The following is a 24541-nucleotide window of genomic DNA, read 5'->3' on the forward strand; positions in this document are numbered from 1 at the left end:
ACACATTTTCTGTGAAACTAGGAACCACATCCAACTCATAAGTCCCAACCTCCTGCTTTACGCCAGGTCCATACTTTGTATGTGACAAGAACATGTGGCTACTGGAGTCAGACAGATAGTTCAAACTTGATGACAGTAAAGGGCTATTTACCAGCAGGGGGGGGGGGGGAGGAGCCTAAGACCAATTAATTTCACTCTCTCTCCCAAAGACCCAGGCTTCCTCAAAACCTTGTAGTATGGGGATTTGGGGGTAATTCAGTGAAGCTGCAAAAAGAAAAGAAAAGAAAAGAACTTCACTGAGCTTCTCTTTTGCATGCCCACCCCAGTTGTCCCGTATATTTACAAAGGATGAAAGGCAATGCTTAAAACCTTCTGTGAGGAAACACTGTATCTCTGCACTAATTCCAGTGCTTGGAGGAGAAGACGACGACGAGGAGTTCTTTTCCATCTCCAAGGAAGAGAAGTAAGAATCCTCCTTTTATGCACACTAGCTAGTTAAGATGCGTCTACCACCAATGGGAACAACTCTGATTAGATCTGATGGCTCAGTTAATTTGACAACCTTGAGTTATTACAGCAGTAAACCCGGAGCCATTTTGTAAATTAAAGAGTTCTAAACCCAGGTTCGTCAACGAGCATATATTCTGCCAGTCCAGTCCAAGCATATCCATAGAATACACATATTTTCAAACATTTGTCTGTTGTAGTCACATTTTGTATTATTAGGTACACATCTGAAAAAGTGTGTGAAGAGATTCTCTGAGCATGCACACTGCAAAATGCCAGCTATGTATAAACATTCATGTTCTTTGGTTATTCAGTCAGGCTGTAGTCCCATAAATTTAAACAGATAAACACGGCGAACTTGCCACGGGAGAGCCACAGGTGGTGCGCAATCACACCCCAACATCTGGGAAGCGCAATAAAAAAGTAGTACCTCCAAAGTACTGGCAAATGGTTTGCCACGGGCTGCCTCCGGATGCCCGCGGTGTGATCACGCTGGTGCGCGGCTTTCCCCTCCAGCCTCTCGTTTACACGCCGGTGCCAAGGGAAGGACCCATGGTGTGCCGCCAGCGCATCTGATCGTATAATCGCGGATCAAACTGTGCCGGGGCAATTTGCCACGCCTCCCCCCCCCCGCGATATCTGGCCCGTGTGATTTACTGCCAATGTAAATTTTCATTGTTCACTTGTTCTCTGCTTTTTGTACTCACTTCCTTCTTCTTTCTTTTGGAGTGTAAGCTTTCAGCAGAGATTTGCTATTTGCTCTTTTCAGATACCATACCCATTACTGCAGATTATCAATGAGCACTTGCTTTATTATCTGCACTGAGAATTGCCTGTAGGCAGGGAAGCTTTATGAAAGCTAATTCTTTTTTGTTTTACAAGACAGATGACTAATACAGGTATGTGTGGGAAGACGGGTCAGTAAAATCTTCCGTAGGCTTCTGTAAGCTTTTGCACACTTACATACAAATAAGCATTATTTAAATATTTTTATCTTACATCATCAGTATCCTTAAAACATCTTACAAATAATAGACAGTTCAGAATACACACTAACATAACTATCTTATTCATAAAAGGAAATACTGTTTGAGGCAAATAACATTAGCGTTAAATGAAGTAATTAAATTTGTTCATCAGCACCATATTCATGACTCTTCCTCTTGCAAAGAGTCAGCAGATGGAAGGATTTCCTTATTCCTATTCTCCCCTTCAGGGATAATGCAGATGGGGACATGGGTGCAGAACAGGGGCTCCACCAGGATTTAAGAGGCACACACAGACCTCCTGCTCCCCACAATGAACTATTTATTACACTTTTATCCTTTTCTTCCCCCATAGAACAACTACCATGTGACCACAAATCTGTGAGTAACCAGGAAAATCTGTGAGTATTAGGGTGAGTAGGAAACAACAAAGTGGGGAGGGGACCCAACCTGATAATCAAGTTAGGAACCTTAAAGGTTGAGCAGTTAAAATACGAAATAAAATACAACTATTACACAGTGCACAATAAATTTAAGATTAAAAACAACATACACAGAATGCAAATCAAAGCTCGGAACATAGTATACAGCAACATGTGTAAGTTACATACAATACCGGCATACCTGAGGGACTGCCTTTCCTCACACGTTCCCCAGAGAGCACTGCGTTCAGGGGCACAAAATCGGCTAGCCCTCCCAGGCCCCAGGGATGTCAGACTGGCGGCAGCCAGGGCCTTCTCGGTGGCAGCTCCATCCTGGTGGAATGAGATCCCAGTAGAGATCAGGGCCCTGCAGGACTAATTAAAGTTCCACAGGGCCTGCAAGATGGAGCTCTTCCACCAGGCATTCAACTAAGGAGCCCTGTGCCCTGGCTTTCCAGCCTGCAACCTGGGTCCTCCACCGAGGTTCCTAGCCTGTGCTCGCCACATAATAAATTAGAATTGTGCTCATATGAAAATATTGACATTCAACAGGCACCTAAACTATTTTATAAGAACTGCTCCGCTTGTTGTTTGAGTACTCCAGCGTTTTATGTATTTATGTTTTTAAAGATTATTTTAAGTAATTTATAAGGTTATGATAGGTTTTATTGTATTTTACTGTGTTTAATTGTATTCTTGAATTGTTGTAAGCCACCCTGAGCCTGCCTCGGCAGGGAGGGCAGGATGATGATGATGATAATAATGATAAAAACAACAACAACAGATCTCAATAATGGACATGCATATATAATAGCCACAGGACCAAATGCATTTCAGCCCAGGGGGCCTTCTTCAGTGGTCTAAATTGTACTAGCAATTACATTAAAATGTAAATACAAAATATATTTTTTCAGGCCAAGCAGATTGTCTAAGAGTCGCCGAAAAAGTGTTGTTTCAAATATAATATAATAGTTATAAATCAGGCCTCCATATACTAAGGAGCCCACTCATCAAAGATGGTAATGATGAACCACCATTTTATCCTTTGCTGTTGCTCTATTCCCAAGTGTGTGTTGACATGTAAACCTTCATTTTTGGTTTACACGTCAACACACACTGGAAACAAAGCAATGGCCAAGGACAGCGTGGTGGTTCACAGTTACAGTAAATGTAGGTCTTGATTTATAACTATCATCTGGAGCAACACTTTTTCAGTGACTCATACACAACCTGCTTGGCCTGAAAAAGATATTTTATATTTACATTTTAACATGAATGTTAGTACAATTTAGACCACTGAGGAAGGCCCTCTGGGCCGAAATGCGTTTGGACTCAAGGCTCTTTTTGTAGCAGGAACTTGCATATTAGGTGACACACCCCTAATGTAGTCAATCCTCCAAGAGCTTACAGTAGCCCCTGTAAGAAGAGCTCTGTAAGCTCTTGTAATATTGGTTACATTAGGGGTGTGTTGCCTAATATTGAGATCCATTATTGAGATCCATTATTTATTGTACATGCAACTTAGACTTGTTGCGGCATACTATGTTATTTTATTTGCTTTTTTTGCATTCTTTATCTTAATTTGCATTCTATGTATGTTGTTTTTAAACGTAAATGTATTGTGTGCTGTATTAGGGTGAGTAACCAGCCCAAGGTCAGCCAGAAAACTTCATGCTCAAACAGAAATTTGAATGTGGGTCTCCCAAGACCTAATCTGACATACTAAAAACGAGACAATCTTGCTGTGCTCCTTGGGAGTATGATAAGCATGGGGGGGATTGAAAAAAATTAATTGCGGTCTACTGAGCCCTCTGAGAATTTTTCTTCCAAGGAAAAGTTATGCTCTGTGCCTTCTGCTTTTGTCCGATAAATATGGTATAGTAGAGTTTAACAGTCATTTTTCTATTGCATCTCTGTCCACAGCCCTGCTTTCTTTTAAGATTCTTCAAACTTTTAAAATATCAAAGAGATATGAAAATTAAGACCCTGTATGATCACTATATCTACTGTCTAAACAGCAATAAACTATGCTTCTCACATTCTCTTAAGAACATGTTTGGCTGTTCTTCTGTTCCATGCATCTGTCATACAGCAAATTTCCTAGTGCGTTATCAGTAAACAGGAAGATACCTTGCTTAAATTAACATGCTGTAAAAGCCTTGCACTCAAGATTAATTTATGAGCAATGCTGTTAAGACTAGAGTTTAATTTATTTTTGGCTTGCTGTGATAAAGCAGTAAATATCTGAATCCAGTGATAATTCAGCACAGAAACTCAAAAAGTCATATCAAGGCAGATTCAAATATTCCAGAGTTACAAAGCTGATATGTGAAATAAGGCCGTACTGAAAACAATTCTATGGCAAATAGTTAATGTCATAATAATAATATTCCTTCCAATTCAAATTTGCTACAAAACTGTTCAAAGGAGAGAAATGTCACATGCTAATGAAACAATAAATTGAACAAGGAATGAGCAAAACAGGGAACAGGCAAAGAATTTTGGCATTCCTATTAGTAGTGGTTCTCCGCAGCCTAAGAGGCAGAGATCTTTCCCAGCACTGCTATCTAGGACCCTTTAAGAGCAGATCCCATAAACTGAACCCGCTGCTATGAAGCAGTACTTCACTACAGACAGCTATGACTCCTCCACAATGGATATGCAAAGGATTGAACGTGAAGTCTTTATTTACACAAAGCATGAGCTCTGTGACTTCTTTCACTATCAAAATCAAAGGAACTGGGTGGAAAAAGATTAAACAAGCAGCAAAGGGCAGAAGAGGATTAAGATTCAGATGAACAAGTTAGCTCTGGGCCTGCTAGTTATGTCAACTGCAAGTATGAAACAGGGAAATGTATTGGAATATCTGCAGACGTATGTTCTAGAGGCCTTTTGAAAAGTTTCCAAAAGTGTCAGCATGAATGAATATTCAAGTTATAAATATTGTATAGTCAAAACCACAGAAAACTTAGTGAAAGAGTGGATATGGAAAGACATCTCTTCTCTAGCTGGTCAGCAAGCTATTTACAATAATTTCTGCTCTTCAACCTAAGGAAAGCATTCCTATTGAAGCTTATACCAGTACTGTACAGAACTGCAAACATAACCAATTACTTACCCATTTGTTAAATTTACTTGCAAACTAATATTCTTGTTCAATGTATCATTTGAAACTTTCTGAAGTATTTTTTCAAGATGTTCAGTTTTTCCACTGGGTGCCGGTAGGGATGTCCCCACCCCTAAGAATTGTGGCCATAGGTTAGGGATAACGAATAACTGTAGCCGCTCAGAGACCCCTTCGGGGGTTAGAGCGGGGTAGCAAGTCGAAGAAATAAATAAATAAATAAATAAATAAAGATGCTTAAATGACTTATAGAAACAACCCCAAACAAATACTGCATGAAACCTAGGGCTGACAAGAAGAACCCACTATAACAGCCACATCTAAGCTTCAAAATTTTCTGCACAATGTTTATGATTTACATAAAAAAATAATTAAATTGATAAACAAAATTATGATCCATTCAGTCTATAAACCTGCTTATTTTAAATCGACACATTTGCTTTAATAAAAGTCTAAAAGTTGAGATGAAGACTGCTAACACTATGAACAAATTTTCTAAGGCACAGTTTTACAGAGTCACTAAACATCATTCTTAGAGTAGTCACAGTATATATGAGACTGTCTTCAGGACTGACTTAACAGTAAAGAGTCTAGTAAGAGAGGAAGGTGTGACAGAGTACTTATTTAATTGATCACAATGTCTACCAGACTGGCTTCCATACACGAGTTCAGGCAGTTATCACTGCCTGTAACACCACCTCATCCTGGTTTGAAATGGCAGTAGGACCACACTTACTTCCTCTGGGATTTTTCCTTCTTAGCTTTGGTCCGCTTCTTCCGAGCTTGCAGTGCTAGAACTAGGAGACAATGAACAACAGGAGAAGCATCAAGAAGTTTGGAGATAGAAAGAGAAAACTACACAGTCAGCATCAAACCTATCAGGTTTTCCTGGGTTTAAAGGATTCATTCTCGGGCAACACTGATTAGAGTCATACGCTTATCCCAGAATGTTTCACCCCTATTTTAAAACAACAGCCAATGAAAGCTGCCTACAGAGTCACTCGTCTTTTTCAGTCTTCTTAATCTCCTACTCACGGCGGGCGGCCGGGTTTGTTTTTCAAGATATCTAAGGAACAGGCAGTTAATCTCAACAAGGAATCGAGGAGTAACAAACAACAAGATTCAACCTGAGAGGAAAGTCTGCTCGTGTGAAAAAGCTAAGGGCATGGGAGGTCACGAACCCCAAAGCGCAGAAACAGGCGGAGGTGAAGCCTGACTAGAGGTGCGTGGGGGGGGGGGCTGCTACTGGGGGGGAAGGGGAGAGCTAGAGAGACCAAGGGAGCTTACCTTTCCTCTCCATGGCGGCCAGAGACGGCAGCCCCCCCGACCCCCCGCGCGTGCGCTCTAAGGACGTCCCCTGCGCTTGCGCTGGGCGCGGACGAGCCGGTCGGCGCGTGCGTACAGCCGGTATCTTCGCGCGCCGTTGCGCGCGCCACCAAATGTCCTCGACGATGCTGCTGTCACTTCCTTCCGAGCTGGGGCTGCTCAGAAAGGCCACTCCCCCTGGCTCTTCCAAGCGACTCCGGCACCGCCCGCGGGTCTGCATGAGCGGCAGGGGTGGGAGCCGCGCATCGGGTGCCTGTCCTGCCTCACCCTGGCCCATGTGCGCAGTGCACGCACCTCCTCCTGCCCACGGCTTTGTTTTGATCGTTCCCTGTCTCACTTTCTCTCGAGGTTTCGCCGGACTTACTGGGGCGACGTAAACCCCACGCAAACAGTTACGGCACTCAGCCGCTTGAGAAGGGATTGTGATGCAGCTGTCAGCCTTTATGATTCTGGGCGAGCTCTGAACTCACAGATTGGACGAGGAAGTAAGCAGACAAAAAGCCGTGGAGACGCTGCCTTACAAAAGTAAGCGGCGCGTTCCGGTAGATTGTGTTTTGTTATGTGCTCCTTCCACCGGTAGATGTCGCGGTGGATTGCGGCACTGAATTTATATCAGCCTTACAACAAGCGTAGTTTAAAAATACACACGAATGAAATTTGGATCGTAGTGTTAACGGCTATTAGTGGTGTATTTGTGGCACAACGTCTTTGTATGTGGCGTTTAGACCATTTCTAATATTCTTGAAAAATAACTTTCTGTTGCTTTTCCTGTGTTTTGTTTTTGAGTTCATTAAAACTTTGTATACAGTTTTGTCCTGTCATCTGGTTTATAACTGAAATTTTATGAGTCATATATTAATATATGCATCTTATTTAAAATATGTCAGTAGACACACATTGTTGTATTGAGCCTAATCTCATCAGCCCCAGTTTGGGGACACAGAACAATGGACTGCTAGGATCCTGTGATGGACCTATCACCCAGGAGTGCCTCTGTAAATAGCCTATTGTTCGGAGTGGGTGTGTGATGGGTGTGCCGTTTTACCTGGCCCTGCTAGAGTTGTCTTTCCTTCGGAGCTGAAATCACAATAAACTATGAGCTGATCACTAACAGGTGTCGAACCCAGTATATTTCACACATAGTACTGGGATACACTGCATGGATACTAGCATGCCCAGTCTGCAGATTCTATTTACTATCAAGGACCAGGATAGCCAGAGATGCCTTTACCAGTTTGTATTTTGCAGCTGTGTGGAACTAAGCTTGCACCTATGGAAGGAACAGAAGTATGACTGTGTAATAAGAACAACACAGGTTGATTAAACGTCTTCCACGTTGCTTTAATTGCTACAGTGAATGCAGAGGCATATACGTTGGCTCTAGAGCTTCAATTCATTGAGTTAGCTGTTCGCTCAACTCTGGGTGCCCACAAGAGCTGACAGTGGGGAAATGACACTGATATGGGAGGACCTTTATAGGTCAGGAAAATGTGCATTTTCTTTTCCTGATGGTGTGCTGATACATTTGAATTGTATTCTCTCCAAAAAGCTGAGTAAAGCAAGTTTGGGCAAGAGTATATTGAGGATGGGGAAAACCTTGAAACAAAGCAATTACAGCATGATGTGTGAAACCTCCAAAAAATCACTCCGAATTGAAACACTTCTACATGGAAGCAGCCTGTACAGGTAGGGAGAGGCTTGGTAGTGGCCACCTGGAATGCCATCCTATCTAATCCACAATGTCAGGATTCCACCTGCATATACTGGAAAGTGCATTCCACTCCTTTCAAAGCTAAGTCCAAACAGAAGACCATAGGCTAAGTAAGCGACATACCTCCTGCCATGCACTTTTAAAAAAATTGATTTACACTATTTATAGTCCATCTTTCTCACTGAGACTCGAGGCAGATTCCACAATGTAAGTCAGGGCAATCAAAAGAATAAGACATTCAGACAGAAATCTGAAAATAAAGCATAAGTATTAGACAGTATCTGTTAATTGTGCCAAAAGGTGGAGTTACATTGATAGATAACAATATGGTGAGACCAAGGTAATAAATATGGCAAACTGATAATACAAGTGGGAGGCCGTAAAACTCGTAAGAGAATTCCATATCAGCCCCCATTGTGGCTCCAGGCCCCACCATCCACCTTAAGCCCAGTGGCGACAGTGCCAGTGTGTCGGCAGCTGCTCTAAGGCCAGAGCAGCTCTCAGCACCCCAAGTTTGCAGAAAAATATATTTAGTATCAGTGTGGTCCCAAATGAATTTATGTATCTGCAGATGCGGGCCACATGTTGCTATTAGATATATAGATATGCTGTCCACTGTAGTGTAACCTACATTCTAGTTCCCTTTACCGGCTCAGCTTTTGGAACATAGTCCTTGAACATCATAATAGTCCTATTGCCTTTATAAAATATCAGGAACATGAAAGAACAAAATAGAATCTTACTTTCTTAGAGGTGGTACAACTTTAACAGGCACTAAACCATCAGGTGTAGCTTTCTATGGCACTCAGGTGCATATGAACACATGAAACTGCCTAGTAGCAGCCCTGTTCACAAGTTACACCGAATACACGTACAAGCCATGTACAATGTACACTGGATTTTTGTTTCTATGCACATTTAGTAATTCTCATGTTACATTAAATGCATGTACAGCTGAATGTGTTATTGAAATCCCATACTTATGTGGTCCCTAGTTTCATTTGTAAAGGGAACATGCAATGGTTTGTTCTTACAGATGTATACATTGGTCCATCAAGGTTGGTATTGTCTATTCTGACTGACAGTGTTTCTCTGAAGTCTCGGGTCCCTGTGCAGTGATGGGAATAGCAACTTTTCTTGAATTCCTGCATGCTGTTAAGTTCTGAAAGATACTTAAAGACTCTGTTAGAGAAAAAATGGCAACCCAAGGTTAGTCAAGCTTAATGGACAGTAAAGTTGCAAATCAGAGTTAATGCAAAGGGAAAGAACTGCAAGGTGTTAGCTATCCCCTTAGAAAAGCCTTAAAGGCACTGGACCCACATACTCGCTGGACATCCTCTTCTGTGTTCTGTTAAGACAGCTCCACTTATCTGAGCAAAGCCTTCTGAAAGTGCCACGCTGCAAACCTGCAAAATCAGCAATTCTCCAGGTGGCTCCTACATTGTGGAATGGTCTGACTGAGGTTATTAGGAAGCCTGCCACCTACTTCTGTCCTTTTGCAAAATATGCAAAACTGAATTATTCAGGAGGCTTTTTGTAGAAGGTTCAAAGCTGCAGTCTAATAGTTCAGTTTGAGAGGTTGCCTTAAACATATTGTTGCGTGCATTGTTTTGTTCCCTTACTCCTCCCCCTGTTCTACAATCTCAGATCCTCTACAATTTTTGTCTTTAGATTCAAATGTTATATCTTATAATCCACTTAGTGACTGACTGAATTTTTAAAATCATATTTGTAATGTGTCCTAGTGAGAAAGGTGGACTATAAATGAAAATAATAAATTTGCACAAAAAAACTAGCTGTGAATGTTGGTCATCAGAATTTATGGAATCTAGGAATATAATTCAGTTCAATTATTGATTAAATGGATTGTAATAGACAATCACAATGAATATGGGATTCTTATTGTAAACAGCAATTGTAAAAACAATTATTGTAAAAACAAATCAGTTTACATTTTTGGGAGGCGAAAACATGTTTGTTACAGCAAAACAAAAATTCTTATAGAACCAGGGCTGGGGGGGCGTTGCTGGAACTCTCAAAAGGGAAATGAAATTTTCAATCTGTATACTATATACTCATGTACTTTTAAAGATTTTAAAAATAATTTTGTTGAAGAGGTTCCAGAACTCTGTTCCAGTGCCTTCCCCCAGAAAAAAGCCCTGTATAGAGCCATAAAAGTAGCAGCTTTATTGTAGCATCAGCTTTCATGAGCTAGAGTCCACTTTCACATACATGTAGTGCGTCTTTAATTGGGAGATATGTATGCTTTGACATGAAGACGAATGTAAACCGTGAATTCAATGCAATGAAATGAAAGAAATGAAGTTTCTCTGCCAAGTTCCACTGTATACAAAGCAGGCACAGTGACCATCCACGATTGCAGGATTAAGCACCATAATCTTCCAAGGCTAGCTAAGCCACTACAGCTCACATAGTGTGAAGGGAAATACTTATGAGCGTCGAAACGACTATCGTGTATCTCCCCCAGTACTGTGGGGGGTGGGAGTTCACGAGATTTTGAATTTTGCACTTCTTTGCGCAGTTAGAGAAATGCGCTTCAATTTAACAAGCCTGCCATGCCGAGTGATTTTATTCATTTCATTGTGCTTAGACCGGAGTCACACTGTACAGCCTGACGCCGTTGTTTCCTCGGAAGCACCACACCACTTCCCGACGTCAAACTCCACCTCCGCTGTCATCTTATCCCTGTCCAGTTATCGCGAGATACTCCTCTTGCGGGCTGAGCGGCTGAGCGCATAGAATTCTAAGCGCCAGGTTCCATATTGGGGCATTGCCTCGAGCGTTTCCGTGTCTCACATCTCGCGAGACTTGAGTGATCGATTGGTCGGGGATCTAGGAAGAGGTCGGGAGAAGTCAGACAGTGGCGAGTCGTCGTCATTGCTTGTCTGCTCGTCCCCCCGCTTCTCCCGTATAAGCTCTGGCCTCCTCAAAAAAAACCCCATCGTATTGACCCTTAGTTGGCAACGCGGGTGACCCTGCCGCGGAGCCAGAAGCCGCTTTCCCTCCCTTCCCCCTTTTGACGGGAACCGAGGCTTGAGGTGCTCGGGCCAGCCTGCAGTCCCTGTCTGTCTGCGGAGGCCATAGGGATCGAGCGACCCCGTCTGCAGCTCCGGCCTCCGGGTGAGAAGCCCCCTTTCTCTGCAGGGGGAGGAGCCACCGGTCCCCTGCCTAAGTCTCCCCCCTCCCAGCCGCGCTGGGTGGGGCGGGCTTGGGGTCGAGATGACCCAGGAGCGGCCCAAGTTCTATCGGCAAGAACTGAACAAGACGGTCTGGGAGGTGCCTGAGCGATACCAGAACCTCTCGCCGGTGGGCTCTGGGGCTTACGGCTCTGTCTGGTGAGTTGTTGGGGAAACTTGGCTCGTTTGCAGGCGTAGTTGTTGGCCACACTGCGTGCATGGTTCTGACCGACACCCCGACACCCCCAATCCTATTCCTGCCACTGCTCGGAGTCGAGGGATGGTAGGTCCACGTTCCTGCTCTCAGGGCCTCTCGCAGAGAAGGGGTTGGCGATCGTTGTGCTTCATTCGCGGTGGTTGGAGGTACTCAGACTGGCTTCAGAAGGAGGAGGTTTTTCTCCTTTGGGAAGCCTGTTGGGTTGGGGGGCGGCGGATTTTAAGGACCCAAACTTCGGTGGCAGGTGAAGTCTTGCCTGTTGGATTTCTTTTACTTCGAAGCCGGTGCCCCATAGGTTAGTACTGGCCTCGTACATGACACATGTACGTATACGCTGTCGCTGTGCTTGCTGCAGTGTTCTGGCATCTTTATTCCTCCTGCAGTCGTTCTGTACTCCATAAAATTCACTCTCCTTCTATCTGCAAATGCAGAACACTGACTGTGATCTTGGCTTTTCAGTGCCTGGATAAACAAGTATTGAAATAAATGGTTGCTTGGTGGTTCTTTATTCAGTTTCACTTGCGAATTGCTGGATGTTTTGGGGATGTTTGATCCTTTTGTTTTAAGGAAGAGCTTAAGTGGCTTTATAACTTTAGGAACTTTCCAGTAAGAGCTTGTTTCCCGTGTTGCTTTTGCTATATTCTTTCCTTCAGATTGGCCATATCATGTGAGATTCTTGTATGTGCATAGTGGAAAGGATTAGGGTCATTATTATTATTATAGATTACACTTTTACCCTGTACTTCTGTACTTCCTCCAAAGAGCTCAGAGCAGTATACTTGGTTCCATTCTCCCTTCCCTTAGTCTTGTCCTCACAGTACACTAGAGGAAAAGTGTGGCTGGCCCACAATCACCCAATGAGCCTTATGGTTTCCTAGGGCTTTAAATCGCTCTCTCTGGCCAATAGTCTACCCATTATGCCCAGTCTTAGCAAGCAAGGACTTTTTCTATAATTGGAATGCATACTCACTAAGAAGGGGGGAAATGTGTGTGTGGGGGGTAGGGATTTGAGGGCTTAGGAAAAAAGCTGGGGAAATTTGGGGGGGTTCTTACTGCCCCCATGCCCTCCCTTTTTCCCATGGAAAAAGTGGAAGATTTGAGGAAATGCTGGGGGAAATCACTGTGAAAATTTTTTTTTGTTTTATAATGACTAAAATGTTTTTAAGGAAAGGTTTTTGACATTCAGAATGCACCACGTGAAAAATTCTGAGGACTATTTCCATTGTCCCAATGGAAAAATTGGATAGTTTGGGGTAGCACTGAAAAAAAAATGCTATGAAATTTTTTTTCAGTGAGGAAAACCTCATCTTGCAAAACATTTTACTCATTCCAAATTTGCAGCATGAAAATTCTGTTGACTTTCTAATTTTTTTTTCCAGCTGAAAAATTGGGACATTTAGGGGAGCACTGAAGGGGGAAAACCCCTCTTACATTGTAGACATATACAATATATGTTCAAGATTTTTTGTTTAAATGTAAAATCTTTTGACAACAATGAATATCCTATAATATTTTAATGGTAATACACTATTAAAGAGTTCAGTGTTTTCAGTGTTATAAAGTTCATCTTACAATCCAAACATGCTGGCATTCCTACCTATTGTGATTATATGAAGGTTCCCCCCCCTCCCCCCAAAAATAATACACTTCCTTTTGTTCACTAAAGAATTTTTCCACCTTTAATATTTATTTTTTCCTACACCTCATGTGGCAAAAATTAAAGATAGACGGGCTATGGTAGCTTAGCAGTACAATAGATGATAATTATATTTCCAGTAGTGTGTATGCTTGCAATTTTTCTTACAGAAAATGAAGTTATTTAAAGATTATTTAAAGAAGTTATTTAACTATAATTTTATATGCAGACTGACTTATAAATAATGCATTTCATGTTGTTAAATCAGTAAATAAAGTTTTGATTCTATTGGCAAGTAAATATTGCATATATTTCAAAATGTCCATTTTTTCTGCGAGGGGGGCACTGCATTTTCCTATGACTTCAAAATTTCTGGAAATTTTACTTTTCTAGTGTAGGCGAAGTTTAAAATTAGCATGATATTCAGAGTGGCACTGGTAAACAGGAAAGAGATTTGTGCTGCACCTCCTAGAAGTGTCACAAGCACCATGTAATAAGTGTTTGTGCCATTAGTACTACCTTCTTGCACACAGCTAAAATAGAAGCCTTAAGAACCCCAAACTATGAATGTTACCATGGCTACTGATAACTCTGCAAGAGGAAATTCAGAGGTGTGTATGATGCTACACAGATATAAAGAAAGTAAAGTGCGTCTTTATTTTAGATAATGGAGTACAATACGCCTGATGACTCTTCTGCCTGAAGAAACCACTAGTACCAATCAGTAGGCAAGGTGTGTCTGTATATTAATGCACTACTATCATACTGGGTGGAGGCAGAAAATATTATCCTGCTCTTTCTCGATAAACTCTCAGCCTTTCCAGATGATGCAGCTTACCTGTTGAAACTACACAACCATTGCTGAATCACCCAGATGACACTGCCTCAGCAAGTGCATACATTGTGGGGGAAATGCTGTTTCCCAGCATTCAGAAAGTATCCCAGCTTGTTGATAAGTTGGTATTCCATAGTACGCTGCATATTGACTATTGCAAAGGGCATCAGCTTGATGCTCATATATGTTTTAAACAGGATTTGGGACAGATGGCTAAATTGAATTAAATTAGTCTTAACTCAAGCTAACATATTGTCCAGGGTACTTGTGACACAAGTAATTCTGAAGGATACTGTTGTTTATGGGTGCAAAATACAATTCAAGATAAATGAATCATTTATTACAATTCAAGATAAATGGCTGACTCAGGCAACAAAATTCTTAGGTTTTCCTCAGCATTTTTAGGATTCTTATGTTTGTCATAACCATTGTAAAAACTCTGAAAGAGATGCATGAACATATAAACAGTGCTTGCCTGTTTGGTTTGAGAACCAAAGGATCAGATTTAACACTTCTGTTGTTCCATAGCTACATAGATCAATTTAAAGAATGTCACATTAATCTAATTTACTGTTGAACAAAATAGTCTTGTGTTTTGTACATTTTCCCTAAAAAATTGAAGCTATTGTCTTATTTCTTGGTTCAGGAATTCATGAGGCAGTATTTTACTTGCTTGTGTTTTCCTTTTATGTCACATAAGAGAGTAGCATGTCATATGTTCTCACAGTAGCTAACTGCTTTGGGTCTTTTTATAACAGGAACGGCAGGGTAGAAGTATGTTTAAAATATAGTGATGCAACTTCCTGACCTAACTTTCACAATTCTATAGAACCTGGGGGGCTTTGAAACCTGAACTCAGTGGTATATGTCCCTGGTTCTCAAGCTGACATCTGTAGTTCATCTGCTGTGCTATTGTCACTGTTAGAGCAGACTATCAGCAGCAAAGTTGTCTAATTTTCTTTTTTAAAAGAACTGTTCCTTGTTTCTCTCAACTAATGCTTAGGAGTACAACAGAATTAGCCCTACCTGCTTATCCTCTAGCATGGTGGTTTTTCATATCCTCCTTTACTAAGCATTGCTGTTAGTCCATTTAGTTGTTCTTGTGATAGCTTTGCAGGATGGTCACCCTCCCACCCTTCCAGTTTAGCCAAGAAGATTGAAGTTCTGTACCCTTATATACTTATGAAAATAAGAATATATATGCTTATATTACCTAATTTAATCCTGTCTCTGAGTCACGGGGATGAAAGAAGGCACTGAACTGCAGTTGTCTTCCGTATGCCTCCCCACACACACGTGCTAGAAGTTATGCTAGCACAGTGGATTCAAATCACCAACAGAAAAGACTAAAGTTTTTTGTTTGAGGATTGTCCTTACTGATAGATCCAGGTGAGTAGTCATGTTGGTCTGAAGCAGTAGAGCAAAGTTTGAGTCCAGTTGCACCTTTAAGAGCCACAAAGTTTTATTCTACACGTATGAACTATTACCTCCTATTTCAGTGTATCTGAGGAGGTGTGTGTGTGCACAGGAAAGCTCATACCTTGAATGAAACGTTGTTGGTCTTAAAGGTACCAGTGGAGTCAGACTTTGTTCTTGTCCGTATTGATGTTTCATTTGTCATATGTTAGAACCCATGTATAAATTGTATATTTGACTATGTAACTTTACTCTATAACTTTTCAAATTGCACGCACAATAGAATGTATATCTTAATTCATAACATAATTTTCTCTGTTTTTCTCTGTGTCTACCTGCAAGAACACTGATCATTACTTGTAGACAAGATTTTCAAGACTGATTTTTTCCCCCTAGGAAATGGGAAGTAAATTGGTGGAGAAGCAGGCAAATTCCAGAGCTCAAATAGGATGCAGAGAATAGGAGCATAAGGACAGTCAGGTTATATGGGGCTTTGCTGGGTGATCTTGCTGCAACATAAATTATTCCTTATGGAGATCCCAATGCCTATGATAACCTGTCAGTTCCTGGCCTTCAGAAGTAAGCGCATAATATAGTATACTATCCATTGTGTCATATCTATAATGGTTGAATGAACAGAAAGCCTTGAGATTTGTTTTTTATATAAGAAACATTCCTGTCTCATGATGAATGTGATAGAGGATAAAGGATTTAAGTCATAAATGTAGGCTTTGCTCAATAATTTGTGTTGCAGTCACATTTCACATTATGGCTTTTTAAAAATTGGATTGTAGATGAAAGTTAAATCTGACTTGTAGAAAAATCTGTTTTATACACCCTGCTTGTTGGTGCCGTGTTCCCTCAGTTTGTGCTCACAAGACTTTATCACTATACAACTGTAATTTCTAGATTTGTAAAACAAGAAATCAAAGATTTTTGTGAGATTTGTTTCTGCATGCAGTACCAAATTATGTGTACAGTTATCTATACAGTCCTGAGGACAGATAGAGCAGCGTTGGGTAGGCTTATTGGGTACTGGGTGTAGGTCATGCTGAATTAGTTTTTTCTAGCACATTGGGCTGCCAGTACTATGCTTCAGCAAAGTGTGTACATAGTGTTATCTACAAGACCCGACAGATGTCTAGTATGCTTTCTTAAGGCAGATATAAAGCACTAGCAGCCTTGCATATAATTAACCACCTTCAAGTTTAAGCCTTTCCCAACATTGTCCTCTGCATTCCATCCTGTGTATATGAGTTATTCTGTGAGCTGGTCAGTTAAGAATAATTGGAAATGTGTATAAACAAAGTGATCCATACTGTGCACTTGGTTTAGAAGAGACAGTGTTTTGAAGTGGTTTGCAGTGGTTAACTGAAGAAGGAAAAAGGGTAGAACAATTATTATGTACTATTTGTACATTTTATAGGGTATGCTATTGGCTTTGTTCAGATTATTTAAAAAAGCATCTGTGAAAGTTTTAAAGCTCTGAGAAACATTGGGAGAATTTTAGAAGGCAGCATGTTTTTTACATCCTCTTGTAGAGTGAAACAAATATTGAAATGTTATTTGAGGGGGGGGGGACCTCTGCAGTAAGTGCAGTAACTATGCTTGCAGCTTTCAGAAAATTTGTACCGGAAAAAATGAACAGTACAATGAGAAGTTCATATTCTGGAATTTGGGGGAAGATCAATTTACAAGCATACATAAGGAAGGGTAGTGTAATGTTTAGCCTGATGCAGAATTGGGAAAAAGATAACCGCAGATTTGTGTTGAAACAGTACTGTAAATTCAAAATTCATTTTTTGCCAGGAGGACATTGTCAGTGAGGGAGAGGGGGAATTTTTGCTCATTTCCACTCTGCCACTGTAGACAGCTATATCACACTTCTAGAACTGGGGACTTCTTTTAACCCCTGGAGTTTGTATTTTGGGGGTGAGTGCCCTGGGCTGCAGCCAGAGGGGAGGGGATGGGCAGGTTCCATTTTTATGAGTTGAGCTCTGCTCATAGTACTCTGGATCCAATTCTACATGGCTGGTACTCCTTGTTAGGTAAAACCCTGTTAAATGCTACTCCATGTAAATAAACAATTGTAAATAGAACTCATTTTAGTAGTGACTAAAATGAAGCCCAGCATGGTCTACTGTGCATGTATAATATTACAAATAACATAGTTTATTCAAAGTTTAAATCTAGTGGCCAACAAAGTTTTATTCAAGTTATAAGCTTTAAGTCCAACAAAGTTTTATTCAAGGTATAAGCTTCTGTGTGCATGCACACAGGTAGAGGGTGGGAGCAGTAAATCAGCATACAGTATATGAAGATGTTTAACAGATTCAAGGACCAAACAGGAATAACAAGCTTAGTTTATATGGTTATATCTTGAATAAAACTTTGTTGGTCTTAAACGTGCCACTGGACTCAGACTTTGTTCTGCTGCTTCAGACCAACACGGCTACCCCACCTGAATCTATAGTTTATTCAAATCACAGTGCTGTCAGTCAGCAAACCAGGTTGGCTAAAATGCAGCTCAAATTATTTCGAAATGAAGTGTTAGGCCTTTATCAAATGTATCACGTTTGCTATCTCTAGCTTTGTACTGTTCACACTTCTTTGTAACTTTGGTGATTATCACAGACTTAGACTGGTTTTGTTAAATTGTGTGGTGCTAGTTTGACTTAATTATCTTTAGAATAATTTTAAATATCAGGTTTCTTTCTGTAATAGTTTGTCAAGCAAAACTTGATTTAGATGTGCCAGAGAGAGAAAGCAGAAGTAGAACGATGTTGCTTTTAGCTAAAACTGTTTTTTTTCTGGTTCTTGCGACACAAAAGCACTTAAAGTATTACAAGGCAGGATGCAGAGTATGGGGCCCATCTGTAGGCTAAAATAAAACACTTTATCAATAACTTCAGGAAAAGAAATTTCCATAGAAGCAAGTACAGACGTTTGGTAACTTCCATTTTATATTTTGGGTGTCAGAAGCAGTTATAACTGAAAATAAATCCATAATCTACAGAGTAACTTTTGTATTAAAATGAGCTTCTTTCTCCTTATACCACGCTGACACTAGCTTTGATCTAGCATGGAAAGATTGACACATTCATAGAATTAATGGAGGAGGCTCAATGCAGAACAGAAAGGCTGTTTACTCTGTTTTAATGCTCTCTTAATTGTAGCTGCCTTGGCTTAATTCCCCAAAGGTCAGTGGAATGGTAAAATTGGCTATACTGAATTACAGACAGCTTCTTGTCTAGTAAATCTCACTCTTCTGGGAGGTTTTGCTCTATGCTTTCTTCCTTTTGAAAGAGATCTGTTCTTTTACAAACTGAGAAACCAAACACTTTAAATGTTAAGAACAATCCCCAAACTGGTCTGGCTTATAATGAGTAGTGCTCATTATCAGCAGTACTCAACAGTTGCAATGACACCAGTATGCAGGATTGTATTGAATGATGTTTATTTACAGTCAAAGACCATTTATCAAAATATTAAGGTAAAGGTTCCCTTGCTCGAAAGCCAGTCGAATCCGACTCTAGGGTTGCGGTGCTCATCTCCGTTTCAAAGCCGAAGAGCCAGCGCTGTCCGAAGACGTTTCCGTGGTCATGTGGCCGGCATGACTAAACACCAAGGCGCACAGAACGCTGTTACCTTCCCACCAAAGTGGTACCTATCTATCTACTTGCAATTTCTTGCTTTTGAACTGCTAGGTTGGCAGGAGCTGGAACTAGAGACGGGAGCTCAAAATATTACATGTTCGTTAAATACAAGCAAATTAGCTTTCAGCTCTAAAATAAACATATAACCTTAAAATCATTAAAATGTTAAAAGGAGAAAAAATTAACAGTCCATTATATCAAAATAATTATGAGATGTTTAAAACTAAACTACTTATGAGGTATGCGGCATTGTAACCTTACTGGTTGTGCTTTGGGGAGATTGGGGTAGTTCTAGTTTTCCAGCACACAGCTTGAAGTGTAACAGTTGAATTGGAGAGCATGACAAGCGACAGAAAACTGCTAATTATGGGCAATGTCTGCTCCACTGTATCTTTTCCAAGTTTCTGAAAAGCCATCATAGCAAATTTCTGAGTTCTAGAAATGTGGATGGTATTTGAAGCTGTATTCCACAAATGACTTGTGCAATGAGACATGCAACATATTTCTGCAACCTCCTTTGTGCAGTAAGAACAAGCTTCTGAAATGTCACAAAATGCAATTTGAGAGGTTGAAATACTTAAAGCTACAGGAAGTCATTGCTCTATGTCTTGTTCTGTCACTGAATGATTGCACAATTTACCATTCTTCCTTTGAAAATGTAGTTTAATTCCCAAACTAATAGATACTTTTTAGAACAGCTCTGATTTTGCATGTAATATTTCTGAACACTGGTATGAGTGTTTTCATTCTTGTTTCCAGAGTGCTCTGGAACAAATCTTAAGCTTGTGGTCTGTTTCTTCTTGAACACAGATTAAAACCTGCCAGTGGGCATGAGATAATCTGTTACACATTTTCACTGAGAACCTAGAAATTGTAGGTCGGTATTTATATGCATTCTTAAAACTGATTTTGAAACTGTTGTTTTGTAGCTCTGCCTTTGATACTAAAACTGCCCAGCGAGTGGCTGTGAAGAAATTGTCCAGACCATTTCAGTCCATCATACATGCCAAAAGGACCTACCGTGAATTGCGTCTGCTTAAACATATGAAACATGAAAATGTAAGTTGGGGGGGGGGGTTAGAAGTGTGGAATTCTGTTTTGAATCATGTGTTAAGAGCAAAGCCATGGTTAATTGCAGAGTAACTTGTGGTACAGGCATAACACCACATCTTAGTGAAGAGCAGAAGATATTTTGTGCTTGAGAAAAGAAGAATTGGAGAGAAAATTAATTCCTGCTCTCTTTATTCATAGGATGAGGAAAGATTACTTCTGCACCAGCCCCAAGAGTAATATTTTGAATATATCTGGACTGGTTCAGGTTGTCTTTAAAGTGTTTCACAAGGTTTTGGGGGGAATTATGTTTATGAATGTCCTATGCAATTCAAATTTTATGGTGCACTTTCCTTAACTAATTAATGTTTTTAGTGTTAGCTTAATGTTGGATTGTTTTCTCTGAGTACTTTGTAGCTGTGGGCAGTTTGGGAGGAAATACTGTATACATCTTTGGAGTTTGTTCAGGATTTTCTTATGGATTGTATTGTACCAATTTAGAGGGCAGACTGTCAGGAAATATTGCCTCAGTTATCAGCTGTGGAAACTGTTGCAAATGATCTCATAGTTCCAGAGTGTTTCTGGAGAGGTAATGTTGCAAAAATATTCTTTCCCCTTTATGCTGCTGTGGAGAAGATTTTAGGGTTAGGACCTCAAAGTGGATATCTTCCTTCACATAAGTTTCCAATACTGATGTGTGTGCCTTGACCACAGTACTGGAAATCTGTACAATTAGGCCACTCTAACCCCAGAATATTCTTCAGCTGTCAAATAAGTGTGACTTTTATAATGCTTTCAAATAGAACTTTGGTGCAATGTGTTTGTCTTTAATATTCCTTCAGTCACACCAGCAAACACCAGAGTAGTAAAAAGATCTGATGGCTTATTCAAACTGAGGCTGTGTGAAGGAAGCTCTGCTAGACTGTCAGCTGTCATAATATCTGAAACTTCGGTACCAGTGTGTTGCTTCAGATCTTGTTTCTTAATGGTGCATTCTTCATCAGAGCATAACCAGGCCTCTATATTTTGCTCACAACCTGGCAGTGCTTGAGTGAAGGAAAGATTCCTAAATTGAAAGGCTGATTTTGGCAAAATATTTGAATGGCAGAACTCTTAAGGAAGGTGTGACAGTACCTCTCTCTTATTTTTGTGTGGTTAGGTGTGATGCAGTTTTAAATTTCTTGTTGTTTCTTTCTCTCACTCAAAGTATCTATTGCTGCCACCAGAAATTTAATTCCAGTCTTTAATTAACCTTTCCCACAGTATTGTGCCCAAGCTCTAAGGCTCCTTCACTGGACTATGTGGTTCTGAGGATAAGACTCTGGGTTAACAATCTCTCCTTATATATAATTGAGTAAGAACATTCTATATGAACATTCTAAATTTGGCCCCTTTAGTGTATGGACGCTTGAACTGTCAGTCAGAAGACGCTGGCTGGGTTGACTGGCTGCTTTGTGCAGTCCCGCCCAGCGTTTCAAAGTCTTTTGCATATGGAAGCTGATTGGACTTCACTGCATTCCACACCTCAAACTCACCCCCCTCCCCGCAAGGCAGTTGGAATGTCAGTTGCATATGGAACCTTCAAGGTCTTTTGCATATGGAAGCTGATTGGACTTCACTGCATTCCACACCTCAAACTCACCCCCCTCCCCGCAAGGCAGTTGGAATGTCAGTTGCATATGGAACCTTCAAGGTCTTTTGCATATGGAAGCTGATTGGACTTCACTGCATTCCACACCTCAAACTCACCCCCCTCCCCGCAAGGCAGTTGGAATGTCAGTTGCATATGGAACCTTCAAGGTCTTTTGCATATGGAAGCTGATTGGACTTCACTGCATTCCACACCTCAAACTCACCCCCCTCCCCGCAAGGCAGTTGGAATGTCAGTTGCATATGGAACCTTCAAGGTCTTTTGCATATGGAAGCTGATTGGACTTCACTGCATTCCACACCTCAAACTCACCCCCCTCCCCGCAAGGCAGTTGGAATGTCAGTTGCATATGGAACCTTCAAGGTCTTTTGCATATGGAAGCTGATTGGACTTCACTGCATTCCACACCTCAAACTCACCCCCCTCCCCGCAAGGCAGTTGGAATGTCAGTTGCATATGGAACCTTCAAGGTCTTTTGCATATGGAAGCTGATTGGACTTCACTGCATTCCACACCTCAAACTCACCCCCCTCCCCGCAAGGCAGTTGGAATGTCAGTTGCATATGGAACCTTCAAGGTCTTTTGCATATGGAAGCTGATTGGACTTCACTGCATTCCACACCTCAAACTCACCCCCCTCCCCGCAAGGCAGTTGGAATGTCAGTTGCATATGGAACCTTCAAGGTCTTTTGCATATGGAAGCTGATTGGACTTCACTGCATTCCACACCTCAAACTCACCCCCCTCCCCGCAAGGCAGTTGGAATGTCAGTTGCATATGGAACCTTCAAGGTCTTTTGCATATGGAAGCTGATTGGACTTCACTGCATTCCACACCTCAAACTCACCCCCCTCCCCGCAAGGCAGTTGGAATGTCAGTTGCATATGGAACCTTCAAGGTCTTTTGCATATGGAAGCTGATTGGACTTCACTGCATTCCACACCTCAAACTCACCCCCCTCCCCGCAAGGCAGTTGGAATGTCAGTTGCATATGGAACCTTCAAGGTCTTTTGCATATGGAAGCTGATTGGACTTCACTGCATTCCACACCTCAAACTCACCCCCCTCCCCGCAAGGCAGTTGGAATGTCAGTTGCATATGGAACCTTCAAGGTCTTTTGCATATGGAAGCTGATTGGACTTCACTGCATTCCACACCTCAAACTCACCCCCCTCCCCGCAAGGCAGTTGGAATGTCAGTTGCATATGGAACCTTCAAGGTCTTTTGCATATGGAAGCTGATTGGACTTCACTGCATTCCACACCTCAAACTCACCCCCCTCCCCGCAAGGCAGTTGGAATAAATTCCTGGGGATTTGAGGGGTGGAGACTGGAGAGGGTGGGGTTTGCGGAGGGGTGGGACATCAGACAGGTAGAATGCCATAGACTCCACCCTCCAAACCAGCCATTTCGTCCTGGGTAACAATTGTTGCCAATTTCCAGGTGAGGGCTACAGATCACTCAAAATTACAACTGCTCTTCAGGGAGCAGAGATCAGTTCCTCTGGAGAAAACAGTGGACTCTGCCATTATACCCTGCTGAGGTCACCACAGCAAAATGACACTGTTTGCCCAAAGCCAGAGCACTCCCCCAGAGCCTCTTTCTAGATCTCGTTGTATTTATTTCCACAATGGGCTTTACTGCTAGTAAACAAGATAAAACTTTATTGGTAAAAGAAGCATATTGGTTACAAGATGTTTTGTTAAGTTACTCAGTAAAATCTTTCACTTTTTACTCAGGTCTCTTGTCAGCTTTTCCCCCTCACACTCTTATAATACTCTGACAATATTAGATTGTGCCTAAATTGCCCCCTGAAGTACTTTTCTTTCTCTTTTAGAATCTTAATGCCTTTCACAGCATCTCTATATGATTCTAACTGGAAGATTACTTCTCAGACTCTATGTAGATTATCCACAACTGACAGCTGCTGACTGCTGACTTCAAACTGAAAACTCTGTCTTCTCTCTCTTCACACACATACCTCACACTCTCAGTCACCAACCAATCATCTCACTCACTCTTCTCTCTTTCACCCCCTTGTTCATTCTGACACTTATCAACCATTTAAAGAAACACACACATATAACTTGAAATCATTACAGAAGGTTTCTGGCACATGTGTCTAGATGTTTTGTATTACCTTTAAGCCTAGCAAAAAGAAACTTTCACTGTAAGCTTGTAAGTTACTACCATTCATGTGTTAGTATTAAGGTTCTTATTGTTAATACACTAAAGAAACAAGGCTGTAGTTTACAAAAATGCAAAAAAGGGAGGGGGGTGGACTAACAGTCCAAGATGGCAAAAAACCAAGATTAAGATTGCAGTCCTAAAAACAATTCTCAGGAGTAAGCCCCATTGAATAAAATGGGATTTATTTCTTAGTTGATTTGTTTAGGGTGGCTCTCTAAGTTTCCTTTCTCCTTTAAGAAAGATTAATAGACATGGTTTTATGCACCCTTGGATTTCCCCCCTTTATCGACATTGTATTATCACTGTCTTCTATGTACAGTGAAATGTTTACTCTATAACTATTGATCTTCCTCTAAGGATAGAAAAATCTAAGGTTCTTAACAACTTATAACAAAAAACAAATCCTGAAAGAAGTTCATAATATAATGATACAAGAAGGGGGACCCATGATACTCACGGGGGGAGGAGTATTTCCCGCAGCTCCCGGCCTGCGGAAGCAGGAGGCGCTCCGCAGGAGGAGGAAGCAGCAGCAGGTGAGCCCAGCAGGCAGACGCATCAGGGCCACCAAGCCTTCTCCCTCCTCCCTCCCCCCCCGGCAGCGGCGAGGCCTGAGGCCCA

General features: G+C 41.3%; 2 protein-coding genes across 3 annotated transcripts in view; one reads left to right on the top strand and one right to left on the bottom strand.

Annotated features, from left to right (window-relative positions):
* SRPK1 (SRSF protein kinase 1) overlaps nt 1-6977 on the bottom strand; it is a 47903-nt gene extending 40926 nt beyond the window's left edge. The window contains exons 1-2 of the mRNA XM_015411838.1: nt 6327-6977; nt 5776-5836 (exon numbers count right to left, since the gene is read on the bottom strand). Of these exons, the coding sequence (XP_015267324.1) occupies nt 5776-5836; nt 6327-6642 (377 nt within the window). The 5' untranslated portion in view covers nt 6643-6977. The remainder of the gene's footprint in view (nt 1-5775; nt 5837-6326) is intronic.
* A 3943-nt stretch (nt 6978-10920) lies between these two features.
* Nucleotides 10921-24541, top strand: part of LOC107110975 (mitogen-activated protein kinase 14) — a 42727-nt gene continuing 29106 nt past the window's right edge. For both annotated transcript variants that reach the window (XM_015411840.1, XM_015411839.1), the window contains exons 1-2: nt 10921-11432; nt 19963-20092. In XM_015411840.1, the coding sequence (XP_015267326.1) occupies nt 11317-11432; nt 19963-20092 (246 nt within the window). In that variant the 5' untranslated portion in view covers nt 10921-11316. The remainder of the gene's footprint in view (nt 11433-19962; nt 20093-24541) is intronic.

This window comes from Gekko japonicus, unplaced genomic scaffold (genome assembly GCF_001447785.1).
Source record: "Gekko japonicus isolate JY-2015 unplaced genomic scaffold, Gekko_japonicus_V1.1 scaffold309, whole genome shotgun sequence".
Taxonomy (NCBI): domain Eukaryota; kingdom Metazoa; phylum Chordata; class Lepidosauria; order Squamata; family Gekkonidae; genus Gekko; species Gekko japonicus.